The 13,927-nt window shown below is 39.9% G+C and overlaps 1 protein-coding gene across 1 annotated transcript in view; it reads left to right on the top strand.

The window, feature by feature from the left end:
- Positions 1-8,577, top strand: part of KBTBD2 (kelch repeat and BTB domain containing 2) — a 26,682-nt gene extending 18,105 nt beyond the window's left edge. Inside the window, exons 3-4 of the mRNA XM_017527138.2 lie at positions 1,657-1,822; positions 5,886-8,577. Of these exons, the coding sequence (XP_017382627.1) occupies positions 1,657-1,822; positions 5,886-7,421 (1,702 nt within the window). The 3' untranslated portion in view covers positions 7,422-8,577. The remainder of the gene's footprint in view (positions 1-1,656; positions 1,823-5,885) is intronic.
- Positions 8,578-13,927: the final 5,350 nt, after the last annotated feature.

Below are 13,927 nucleotides of genomic sequence, written 5' to 3'. Positions count from 1 at the left end.
GGGCACCTGTAATTACCAGCTACTCAGGCTGAGGTAGGAGAATCGCTTGAACCTGGGAGTTGGGGATTGTAGTGAGCTGAGATAGCACCACTGCACTCCACCCTGGGTGACAGGGTAAGACTACGTCTCAAAAAAATAAAAATAAAATCACCAGATTCTGTTGGCTCTTTATAGTGGTTTTTGTATTCATTTCTGCCAATGTAACTCACTTTCTTACTTCTTATGTATATTATTGTCATAGTCTCATAGCCAGTTTTCCTGTCTCCAGCCTTTAGTTCTTTTAGTCTGTCAGCATAGAATATTCATCCTACATTTATCACTTATTTTGTCGTGTTAAATTCAGACTTGAAACCCTTCAATTTTCCCCACTATCTACAAGGAAAAGCTCAGACTCTTTTTGTCTCATTTGAAGGCCCTCTGATCTGACTGTTCTCCATCTTTCCACTTCATTTTCCGGTTTTCTGCATGAGTCCTTATGTTCAAGCTATGGCCCTTCAACAATCGCTTCTTACTTTTTACCCTGTGTTATCCATTTTGAATGCCGTTTTCATCTCTGGCCTTGAGGAGCCCAAGTTAGTAACTGATGTGACACCCACTCTTGACCGCTACATGCAGGGGCTTTTCTCTCCTACGTTCATCTCTTGCCTATACATGGGCATTCTACTTTGTATTCTCCATGGTGCGAGTTGCCTTTCCAACATGATTTCCTGTGTATAATAGATTTTTAGGAAAGTGTCCTGCATATTTTTAGGGGTTTGAGTAAATGAATTTTTAATAGCTTTATTGAGATGTAATTTACATACCACAAAATCTACCCATTTTAAGTGTACAATTAAATGAATTTTAGTGTATTTACAGAGTTATACAACCATTTCCGCAATCTAAATTTAGAGCATTTCCATCACTTTGTGCCTATTTATAGTCACAAACCCCATTCTTACAGCTCTAATCTACCTTCTGTCTCTCTATATTTTCCTTTTTTGGACATTTTATATAAATGGACTCATACACTATGTGGTTTTTGTATCTGGGTTCTTTCACTGAGCATGATGTTTTCAGGTTCATTTATGTTAAAGTATATGTTAATACTTAGTTCATTTTTATTGCTGAATACTATTTCATGGTATGAATATAAGGAGTAAATAGAATTTTGATATTTTCACTCAAAGTGGCATGGTGGAATAGTCTGGTATATTTTTGGCACTGGATTTTATTCTTGTCTGTCATCTCCCTCAAAAATTTCACTGGCTAAGCACAGTGGCTCATGCCTGTAATCCGAGTACCTTGGAAGGCTGAGGCACGAAAATTGCTGGTGCTCAGGAGTTGGAGACCAGCCTGGGTAACATAGGGAGGCCTTGTCTCTGCTAAAAGTTTTTTAAAAAGCTGAGTGTGGTGGGGCATGCCTGTAGTCCCAGGTACTTGCGAGACTGAGGCAGGAGGATCACTTGAGCCCAGAAGGTTGAGGCTGCAGTGAGCCACTATCTCACCACTGCACTGCAGCCTGGGAGACAAAGCAAGACCCTGTCTCAAAAAAAAAAGTTTCAATTATAAGTAAATACCCTAAATAAACATCTCTTGTTGTCTAATTGTTCTTTTCAGCTCTATATTGTTTTACACAAAACCCTTACAACTTTGTTTTCTCCATATCATCTATAGGGCCATGTTTATGAGTGGACTAAGTGAAAGCAAACAAACTCATGTACACCTGAGGAATGTGGATGCTGCCACCTTACAGATAATAATAACTTATGCATACACGGGTAACTTGGCAATGAATGACAGCACTGTAGAACAGCTTTATGAAACAGCTTGCTTCCTACAGGTAAGCTTTTTTTTTTTTTTTTTTTTTTTTTTTTAAAAATAAATAGAATCTCGTTCTGTCACCCAGGCTGGTTGCAGTGCAGTGACACTGATCTTGGCTCACTGCAACCTCTGCCTCCCAGGCCCAAGCAATTCTCCTACCTAACTGTCCTGAGTAGCTGGGGTTATAGGCGCGCACTACCACGCCTGGCTAATTTTTGTATTTTTAGTAGAGATGGGGTTTCACCATGTTGGTCAGGTTGGTCTCGAACTCCTGACCTCGTGATCCACCTGCCTCAGCCTCCCAAAGTGCTGGAATTATAGGCATGAGCCACTGCGCCCAGCTTACACATAAGCATTTTTCCCCTCAGTTATATGCATGAGTTGTGGCTTATTGGTTTGTTATGTGATTTATTTTGTGAGGAAATACTGTTACATCTTTTTAAATTATTTTTTTGAGATGTGGTCTCATTTGGTTGCCCAGGCTGGAATGCAACAGTGTAGTCATGGTTCACAGAAGCCTTGAACTTATGGGCTCAGGTGATCCTCCCATTTCAGCCTCCTGAGTAGCTTGGACTATAGGTGTGCACCACTATGCCCAGCTAATATTTTTATTTTTTTTGTAGAGACAGGATCTCACTGTATTGCTCAGGCTGGTCTCAAACTCCAGGCTCAAGCGATCCTCCTGCTTTGGGCTGTCTAAGTCCTGGGATTACAGGCGTGAAACACCACGCCTGGCCTAGTAACGTCTTTTGTCTGTGTAATTTTCTTATTACATATTTTAGAAGGTAAAAGGTTTTTTTCTCTTTGTAAAATGTGTAAGGGAAAAACAATAGGATTTGATTACCCAGTAAACTGAGTAGTTTTGTGAGGGGAATGTAAATCTGTTAATAGAAAAGATAGGTGAAAATTTTATACTGGTTTCATATGTTTTACTGCCTAATATACCTGAGAATTTTGATTTCAAAAGTTAAAGTCTTTTTTTTTTTTTGAAACATAGTTTTGCTCTTGTTGACCAGAGTGAGGTGCAGTGGCACAGTCTCAGCTCACTACAAGCTCACTACAACTTCTGCCTGATGGGTTCAAGTGATTCTCCTGCTTCAGCCTCCTGAGTAGCTGGGTTACAGACATGTGTCACCACACCCAGCTAATTTTTGTATTTTTAGTAGAGATGGGGTTTTGCCTTGTTGGCCAGGCTTGTCTGGAACTCCTGACCTCAAATGATGCACCTGCCTCAGCCTCCTAAAGTGCTGGGATTACAGACCTGAGCCATCACACCCAGCCAAGTTAAAGTAATTTGTAACAATGTTTATTGAATTTGTTTTTGCTTAGGTATACTAATTTTTCATGATATTACTTTTCACAGAAAACTTGTAGAAATTATGATTTTTTTTTTTTTTTTGAGATGGAGTCTTCTCTGTCGCCCAGGCTGGAGTGCAGTGGCACAATCTCGGCTCACCACAACCTCCGCCTCTCGAGTTCAAGCAGTTCTCCTGCCTCAGCTTCCCAAGTAGCTGAGATTATAGGCATGCACCCCTGTGCCTGGCTAATTATGTATTTTTAGTAGAGATGGGGTTTCACTATGTTGGCCAGGCTGGTCTTGAGCTCCTAACCTTGTGATCCACCTGCCTCAGCCTCCCAAAGTGTCTGGATTACAGGCATGAGCCACAGTTCCCTGCCAGAAATTATGATGAATATTTATAATGGCTATGTGACCATATTGAGCAATTAAGGAGACATATTTAAACAAAATAAAACAAATGATGGTTGATATATTTATGCATGACAAACTGTTTTACTCTTTATTTCCCCATCATGTTCCCTTTTTAAATTTTAAGAGAAATGTAAGAGTTTTGTCATTTCATCCCGTTTTGGAATAACAGTGTATTTCACAAAGTGTCTTCAAAGAGAGAACCTTTAGATGAAAGGTTAAATTTGGAGCACTATTAATGATATCTTGTTAAGTGCTTGATAAGTATGCACTGAACGAATATGCATGACACTGGTTGAATGCCAACACCTGGGTGTAATTCTGGAAACCAGAACTCAGTTCATGCTTTATGTAGTTTCCTTCCTTTTTAATCTTCCATAGGTTGAGCACCCTTTATCCAAAATGCATGGGACCAGAAGTCCTGTTGTTTTGGATTTCAGATTTTTTCAAATTTTGGGATATTTGCATTATATTTACCAGCTCAACATCCCTAATCTAAAATCTAGACTCTGAAGTGCTCCAGTGAATATTTCCTTTGAGTGTCATGTCAGTGCTCAAAACATTTCAGATTTTGGAGCATTTTGGATTTTGAATTTCTGAATTAGGGATACTCAACTTTTACTACTTCTTTGTGTGTGTGTGACAGGGTCTCGCACTGTTGCCCAGGCAGCAGCACAGTGGTGAGATCATAGCTCACTGCAGCCTTGATTTCTGGGTTCAAGTTGTCCCCCAGCCTCAGCTTCCTGAGTAGCTGGGCCTATAGGCATGCATTACCACACTTGGCTAATTTTTTGATATTTTGTAGAGACGAGGTCTCCTTATGTTGCCAGGCTAGTCTCCAACTCCTGAGTTCAGGCAGTCCTCTCACCTGGGCCTCCCAAAGTGCTAGGATTACAGGTGTGAGTCACTGCACCTGGCCAACCTTTGTTCCTTTTCCGTATAAAATTGTTAGTGTCCTGCTGTACCCTGCGCTAGTAATTCCAAACTTGAACAGGAGAAATGCTTACTGTAAGCACTGTCTTTCTGTAGGTTGCAAGTTTTCATTACTTTTATTTTTAGAGACAGTGTCTTGTTCTGTTGCCCAGGCTGGAGTGCAGTTCCATGGTCATATCTCACTGCAGCCTCAAATTGCAGGGCTCAAAAGATCCTCCTCCCTTTGGCTTCCAAAGTGCTTGGATTACAGGCATGCACCAGCACACGCAGCTAATTTTTTGTTGGTCCTTCTTTTAAAAGCAGTCATTTCTCAGAATTACTAAGGCATTAAGGAATTTTAAGAAAATTAGATTCCAGAACACTTTGTTACTGTAAATATTGACACTGTTCCTTTCTGTCATTTTAATGAAAATGTATACATCTACTTGCTCAAATGCAAAACAAGACTCTGCTTCTTTGACGGTGTTGCCCTGGCAAGCCTGAGATGAGGTGTTCTGTGACTACCAATATGACTTTCACTGTTAACCACATGAAGTGAACATGTGCTTCTGTACCAGATGCTGTACTAATACTTTATAGATTCTCATCTGGTCCTTACAGTGCTCATTTTAGGTAGATAACTGTTATTTCTCCATTTTATAGAAGAGAAAACTGAAGTTTAGAGACAGGAAGCTTCTTGCCTAATAGCTAGTTTCCAGGTACTAACTGGCCAATTCAAGTTTCAAATCCAAGCAGCCTGCCTTCTCAGTGTCAGCAGCTTCTAGTTAATCACTATGATGTTGAATAAATATACTAGGTAGCGCATCTGATTCAACTGAGATCTACTTCTTAAGAAAAAACAAATCTAGGAAGCTTACAGTGGCTAAGATGGATCATTTAAATCTAGGTAATTTATAACTCCACATAAGTCTATTTGTGTTCCTTTGATTTGTTATCTTACCTTTCTAAATAAGAATAGCAAATAACTACTCTTACTCACTGTGCATGATTTTCTGGTTTTATGTGACTGTCTTGTCCAAGTTGAGGAAACCAGAATCCAGCTATTCAATAATAATTTTCTCTGTACTATTATTTATTTACATTTTTTCTTATATTTTTCTCAATTATATATAAAGCCTAGAAAAGCATGACTTATGTGTAAATTTCCTTACATATTCCTTAAGGCTATTTTGTTTTTTAAGAGCCTATTTATTGTTATACTACTGGTTCCTAAATAGAACTGTTAAGTAGGCCACTGAGTAGGAAAAATTACTGCAAAATTACAGTCTTCTGATTTTATTACTACCAGAAGACCTTATCTATTAGCTTAGATATGTGTATCTGAAACTAAAAATTACACTATGGGGATCTGATTAATATACTTAGGTCTTACATAAAAGTAAAATGTGTCTATCCTGGCCCTATCAGCCTGGTTTTTTTTTTTTTTTCTTTCTCATTGCAGGTAGAAGATGTGTTACAACGTTGTCGAGAATATTTAATTAAAAAAATAAATGCAGAGAATTGTGTGCGATTGTTGAGTTTTGCCGATCTCTTCAGTTGTGAGGAATTAAAACAGAGTGCTAAAAGAATGGTTGAACACAAGTTCACCGCTGTGTATCATCAGGAAGCATTCATGCAGCTGTCACACGATCTACTAATAGACATTCTCAGTAGTGACAATTTAAATGTAGAAAAGGAAGAAACCGTTCGAGAAGCTGCTATGCTGTGGCTAGAGTATAACACAGAATCACGATCCCAGTACTTGTCTTCTGTTCTTAGCCAAATCAGAATTGATGCACTTTCAGAAGTAACACAGAGAGCTTGGTTTCAAGGTCTGCCACCCAATGATAAGTCAGTGGTGGTACAAGGTCTGTATAAGTCCATGCCCAAGTTTTTCAAACCAAGACTTGGGATGACTAAAGAGGAAATGATGATTTTCATTGAAGCATCTTCAGAAAATCCTTGTAGTCTTTACTCTTCCGTCTGTTACAGCCCCCAAGCAGAAAAAGTTTACAAGCTATGTAGCCCACCAGCTGATTTGCATAAGGTTGGGACAGTTGTAACTCCTGATAATGATATCTACATAGCAGGGGGTCAAGTTCCTCTGAAAAACACAAAAACAAATCACAGTAAAACCAGCAAACTTCAGACTGCCTTCAGAACTGTGAATTGCTTTTACTGGTTTGATGCACAGCAAAATACCTGGTTTCCAAAGACTCCAATGCTTTTTGTTCGCATAAAGCCATCTTTGGTTTGCTGTGAAGGCTATATCTATGCAATTGGAGGAGATAGCGTAGGTGGAGAACTTAATCGGAGGACCGTAGAAAGATACGACACTGAGAAAGATGAGTGGACAATGGTAAGCCCTTTACCTTGTGCTTGGCAATGGAGTGCAGCAGTTGTGGTTCATGACTGCATTTACGTGATGACACTGAACCTCATGTACTGTTATTTTCCAAGGTCTGACTCATGGGTAGAAATGGCCATGAGACAGACTAGTAGGTCCTTTGCTTCAGCTGCAGCCTTTGGTGATAAAATTTTCTATATTGGAGGGTTGCATATTGCTACCAATTCTGGCATAAGACTCCCCTCTGGCACTGTAGATGGGTCTTCAGTAACTGTGGAAATTTATGATGTGAATAAAAATGAGTGGAAAATGGCAGCCAACATCCCTGCTAAGAGGTACTCTGACCCCTGTGTTAGAGCTGTTGTGATCTCAAATTCTCTCTGTGTGTTTATGCGAGAAACCCACTTAAATGAGCGAGCTAAATATGTCACCTACCAATATGACCTGGAACTTGACCGGTGGTCTCTGCGGCAGCATATATCTGAACGTGTACTGTGGGACTTAGGGAGAGATTTTCGATGCACTGTGGGGAAACTCTATCCATCCTGCCTTGAAGAGTCTCCGTGGAAACCACCAACTTATCTTTTTTCAACAGATGGTACAGAAGAGTTTGAACTGGATGGAGAAATGGTTGCACTACCACCTGTATAGTTCAGAAGTTCAGGGAGTGCACGCCTGAGTTATGTGCTTTTGTCATTTTCTTTGCTAAACAAAAGAGGCTATGAAATAACTAAATATGAGTACATAAAAATCTATCTTTGATAAATTTTATTTTTATGCCCTTCTTAATATTTGCATCAGTATAATATATATCAGTGAGTCTTACAGAAAGATATGCTTCCATAATATGAAATAGATTATTCAATAATTGAGAAACTTTATGTGTAATCATGAGAGTATAAGAATCTGGATTATCTAACATTGTTAGCCCTGTGTATGTACAGTTCAAAAAGTTCACTTATAAAAGTAGCTTCCTGTTCCTAGTGTGGTATATCACAAATTGTGCAGAGGTTATTTTAGTATGTGTATTTCATTCCCGTGCTTACAGTTTTCAGTGTAATTAATTCAACTGCACTTAACACTAATGTCCATGTTGGTATAGAAATGTCTAAATCCTATACTCTAGTTGAGGAAGATCTTCCATTGTTTTATGGTATTACACAGGGAAAGCCATGACTGCAGGATCAGTCTATACTATTAGGTGCATGTATTCTTTTCACTAACTTATACTTGTCTATCTACAATACAGGTCTTCCAGTCAGCTGGTCATTTACCAGGTGTGGACTTAATATTGCTGGGCTTGCAATAAGAATTGCCAGCCCTTCATCGTGCGGGTCTGCGTGGAGCTTTACTCAGTAAAGGCCTCCACTTTCTGTATTACGTTAACATTGGCTCATGCATATAACTACCTGCTGCTGATGTAGTTCTCCATCTTCAAGATTTAGAGTGGGTTAACCAGGTCATTACATCTTAATTTAATAACAAGCATTACTGTAGAGTGATTGTGTATAGATCTGTTAGCTGTTCAGGGTGTGTTTTTTTTAACCTGTTGTGTGCGTGTGGGAGTTAGGATTAGTAAGGTGAACTGTTCAGGAATTCTCTGCACTAGCTGTGCAGAAGAGCAGATAACTAGCGCTGCTCTGGCATTAATCCCAGGAACCACTAGCAGTAGTGGGGCGCCACCAATCTAACATGAGCACAGGTGCTTCATGACAAACATTACTAGCATGTTCAACTGCATCATGTTTTGGCACTGTATTTTGAATGACATTAATTTATTAAATAAATTGTATATATTCAATATCTACTTTTCTTATGGAAATAGTCTGCTTTTTAAATTTTGACTTTACTAGGTCAGCTTCGCTAGTTATAGGTAAGCCACCTATATGTATCTTCAGAATTTTGTTTGATAAATATGCATAGTGTCTTTCTACCTGGTGGCATATTAGAATCATTCGATTCTAATCATCCTCTATAGAAGCTTGAGATGATGTCTGAACCTCACCCCTAACAAAATGGTTTCTTCTTAGAGCCCATCATTGATCATGTTTGCAAACGAACTGCCTCTCCACTGCCTACTGAATAAGTCCAGATTCCTTACCACATTTAAGGCTCTTTCTAATTTGGCTTTAAATTATCTTTACTGCCCTATCTTGGATTGTTTTTCCATAAGCCTTGTCTTCTGATTAGGCTTTTGCTATGCTTTTTGATGCTATGCATGCTACTCAGAATGGTCTTTTCATCTGAACTTTACCTGCGGCTGTCTCAAGAGCTATTTAAGGCAGTTCTTAAAGAATGTTTCCTGATAACTACATCTTTCTGTGAGGTGAAAAGTATCCTTTCTCATGTTCTTAGTACCTTGTACCTAGATCTTATTAATTGTAGTAATCATTCTGTTGAATATTAGTTTTGTCCAGGTATGGTGGCTTATGCCTATAATCCCAGCACTTTGGGAGGACCAAGTGGGAGGATTGTTTGAGCCCAGGAGGTCGAGACCAGCCTGGGCAACATAAGGAGACCGCATCCATCTCTACCAAAAAAATAATTAGCTGGGCATGGTGGCGTGTAGTCCCAGCTACTAGGGAGGCTGCGGTGGGAGAATCACTTAACTCTGGAAGGTCAAGGCTACAGTGAGCCTTGATTGTGCCACTGCACTCCAGCGTGGGTGACAGACTGAGACCCTGTCTCTAAAAAACAAAATAAATGAATATTATTGATCTTCATGCTTTTCTACAAAATGACCAGTGTTAATTTTGTTATTTACGGCTGCATTCCCCTGCAGTGTAGCCCAGCACACTGTATAGTTGGTGATAAAACTGTTGGATGAAAGCAGATAAATACAAAGGGCTTCGGAAAGTTTGAGAGTCAAATCCAGTATGCCAAATTCTTTATTCTCATTAGTAGTACTGTTAGTCACCTTTTCGCTTGCCTCTCCATCCAGCTTAGATCTGCCATAATACTTCTGCCACTATCATGGCAATATCGGAAACTCCTTTGCCCTATTGTCGTTAACTGACAAAATCTGAGCCTTAGGTGAATTCAACTCTATCTTCCTTCTTTTTTCTTTTTTTTTTTGGAGGTGTGGTCTTACTCTGTCACCCAGGCTGTAGTGCAGTGGCATGATCTCACCTCACTGCAACTTTCACCACCTGGATCAAGTGAGTCTCCTGCCCCAGCCTCTACAGTAGCTAGGGTTACAGGGGCCCGCCATTACACCCAGCTAATTTTCCTATTTTTAGTAGACAGGGTCTTACCATGTTGGCCAGGCTGGTCTGAAAACATGTGACCTCAAGTGATGGCCTGCTTCAGCCTCCTAAAGTTCTGGGATTACAGGTGTTACCCCCTGCCCCCTGTGCCCAGCCTTTTCCTTACCTTTTTTTATACGTGGGTTGCTGAGCCCTGCTGCAGAAAACTGCGTGATGGCAGATTGCTGCCACCATATAATTTGTGATTACCACCTTCAACCAGGGCCTCAACATTAGCAAGTTTGTTCACTCTTAACAATTTGAAACCTCCAGGTTTATGAAATCATCACCATCCGTACTCTTCGTCTATCAGATTAGAAATGTAAGCATCTGTATTAAATATTTCATTCTTGCCAACGTTAGAAATTTTGCTGATTCCACTGGCTTCCAAACCTTTTTATTTATTTATTTTTTGAGACAGTCTCACTTGTTGCCTAGGCTGGAGTGGTACAATCTTGGCTCACTGCAGCCTTCACCACCAAGCTTCAAATGATACTTGTGCCTCAGCCTCCTGAGTAGCTGGGACTACAGGCAAGTGCCACCACGCCCAGCTAATTTTTTTTTGTATTTTTAGTAGAGACGCGGTCTTTCCATATTGCCCAGGCTGCTCTTCAACTCCTGGCTGCCTCAAGTGATCTGCCCACCTTAGCCTCCCAAAGTGCTGGGATTTCAGGCAGCAGCCATCACTCCCAGCCTTAATTTTTAAGCAATTATTCCTAGCTGATTTTTGTGCTGCCTGCTTATTTCTTCAATATCTTTAACCTCTCTAAAGGAAAAACAGCCAAACCATTTTTAAAAAGATCTTTCTCACCTCAACTTTTCCCTCTTCACCCCTTCACAAACCTTGTTCCATGCCTTGTCTTCTGATGAACCACGTTTTACCACTGAATCCAGGTGAGAGCGGTTTGTGCAACTATCATTCTGCTGAAATTGAAACATAAATCTTTAAAGTTTAGAGGCTACTTGTCTCATTGACACATGATCGTAATGCACACTGAACGCTTAGTGTGAAACACTCTGAACTGGACTTCTGAAGTTATGCTTCTCTGGTTTTCTTCCTATATTTGGGTTTTCTCAGCCTCTTGCTGATCTCACTTCTGTGTCAGATCTTGGTGTTCTTTATTCACTCATGCACTAGGCAGTCCTGTTCACTTAAGTAACTCATGTTGATACTCTTCAGCCCAGACCATTACCTGAGAGTCTGCCTTGGATATCCACCTTGGATGTCTCAAGGGTCTCAAATTCAACATGTCCGAAGAACCTCTAGCCTTTCCCTACCCACACCTGCCTGTGGTTCAGGTTCAGTAAGTGGCACCATCCACCACTGGCTTGCTAAGGTAGAAACTTGAAAGTCAACTTCGACCTCTTCCTCACCTCCATGAATTTTGTCAGTCATAAGGCCTGGTAGCTTCTCAAATCTCTTGAATTCATCCTCACTTCCAACACATTCACCAAGCCCCTATCATTTGTCACCTGGAGAATTTCATAAATTTCCAAGCAATCTCTTTTTCAAAGTTAACTGCATTATTGAACTGTAATTCACATTCCATACTCTTCACCCATTTAACAAGTACCATCCATGATCTTTATTCACAGAGTTGCCCACCTATCAATCCATTGTGTAACATTTTCATGACCCCAAAACCCATGCCACTGTCCGTTCCCTCCCCAGATGATCTCTGTAGATGCAGTTCTTTGCTCACGCTTTCTCCAGACTGCAATCAGATTTCTCTCCATAAAATATTATGTCATGCTTTTGTTTAGAACATTTATTACCTTTGAAATAAAATCCATGTTATTTTCTGATTTATAAGGCCTTTTGAATATGGTCTTTGCTTGCTTTTCTGGACTAATTTCCTTTTTCACAGTTTATAAACTGACCAAATTGAATGTTTGAGTTACTTTAATGGGCCTTACCTCTTTTCAGTTTTTTCTGCCTTAAGCACCGTTCCCCATGGATTGGTTAAATCTTAGGTAACCATACATCCTATTTTATGCTTGTTTTCACTATCACTGTCAAAAGTGTGCCTGTTTGGATGGTAAATGATATGGTAACTCTGGTTAAGTTCAATTTACACTTCTTGTGACTTCCTCTAGAGGCTTTAACAAAAATTCTACTACCTTGGTTCCTTTTGTTTAAATTTCAAATGCACCTCATATTACCTAACACCAAACTATTAGTTATTTTGGTTGTCTTCACTTCTGGGAGGACAAGGGCTTGTTCTATCCTATCTGTATCTTCAACACCTAACAGCGTGTGGCACATAACAAGCACAGAACTGAAGAAAACCTATGTAAACGAGTGTATAGGTCATGAAGAAAATTTTAATTTCAGTAAAGTAATTCGGGCAACTATTTTGGAATTGTAATTAGTACTTAAATGTCTCTGACACCATAAAGGATTTATCAAATAACCATCAAATGAATTAGCATTAAAAAAACAAAACCAAACTTCCCAACATAAAAAAAGGATATAAACAAGGAGTTTATCCCATAAATAAAAGATTGCTTTAATATCAGAAAATCACATAATATACTATACTAGCAGAATAAAGGGGAAAAAACCCCATAGGATTGTGCCAATAGACACTGATGTGGTGTGTCCCCCAAACTTCATGTGGAATTTTAATCCCCACATGCCAGGGTAGGGAACTGGTGGGAGGTGACTGGATCATGGGGGCAGTTTCCTCCATGCTGTTCTCATAATAGTTCTCAATAGATCTGGTGGTTTAAAAGTGTGGCACATCCCCCTTCACGTTTATGCACACTCTCTCTTTCCTCTCTCCCCTCTCTCCTCTCTGTCTCTTTCTGTCTCTCTCGTTGCTATGTAAGATATGCCTTGCTTCTCCTTTGCCTTCCGCCATGATTGTAAGTTTCCCAGGCCTCTCCAGCTGTGTGGAACTGTGAGTCAATTAAACCTCTTTTCTTTATAAATTACCAACTCTCAGGTAGTTCTTTATAGCAGTGTGAAAATGGACGAATAGAAAAATTATTGGACAAATTGGAGGACCCATTTATGATAAAATCTTGCCAAATTATGAAGAGACAAGTAACTTCCTAAACATGATAAGGAACATCCATGAAAAATCTACAGCTAATATGTATAATCATGAAAGATGGAACATTTTCCCCCTATCATCAGGAGCTAGACAAAGATGTCTGCTTTCACCACCTGTATTCACAATTGTACTGGAAGTCGTAACTGAGGCAGTAAGACAAGAACAAGAAAAAATTTAATCCTTACTAGTTTGAGGAAAAAAAGGACATAAGTCTTTTGAAGGAGTCTCAAAAACAAACCAAAAACCCTAGAAATAATAACTTAGCTGGGCTGCAAGATAAACATCAATATGAGCCAAACTCGGTGGCTCACACCTGTAGTCGCAGCTACTCAGGAGGCTGAGGTGGGGAGGATCACTTAAGCTCTGGAGTTCAAGGCTAGCCTGGGCAACAGAACAAGACCTTATCTCTTAAAAAACAAACATCAGTAAACAATTGCATTGTATGTACTATCAACCATTAAAAAAAATTTTTTTTTGAGAGAAAGCCTCACTCTATTACCCAAGCTGGAGTGCAGTGGTGCTGTCACGGTTCACTGCAGCCTCAACCATCCAGGCTCAATCCTGCCAAAGCCTCCTGAGTAACTACTGGACTGCAGACACAAGCTACCATGGCCGACTAATTTTTGTAGGTTCTGTAGAGATTGGATTTTGCCATGTTAACTGGCTGGTCTCAAACTCCTGGGCTCAAGCAATCTGCCCACTTTGGTCTCCCAAAGTGCTGGGAGTACAGGCACTGTACGAAGTGCTGGGATTATGTTACTGTGCCCAGCCATAAAAAATTAACAGTGACATTGAGGTCAAGAGATTGAGACCATCCTGGCCAACATGGTGAAACCCCATCTCTACTGAAAAA

This window comes from Cebus imitator, unplaced genomic scaffold (assembly GCF_001604975.1).
Source record: "Cebus imitator isolate Cc_AM_T3 unplaced genomic scaffold, Cebus_imitator-1.0 Scaffold45, whole genome shotgun sequence".
Lineage (NCBI taxonomy): Eukaryota > Metazoa > Chordata > Mammalia > Primates > Cebidae > Cebus > Cebus imitator.
This window is presented reverse-complemented; position numbering and strand designations above follow the sequence as displayed.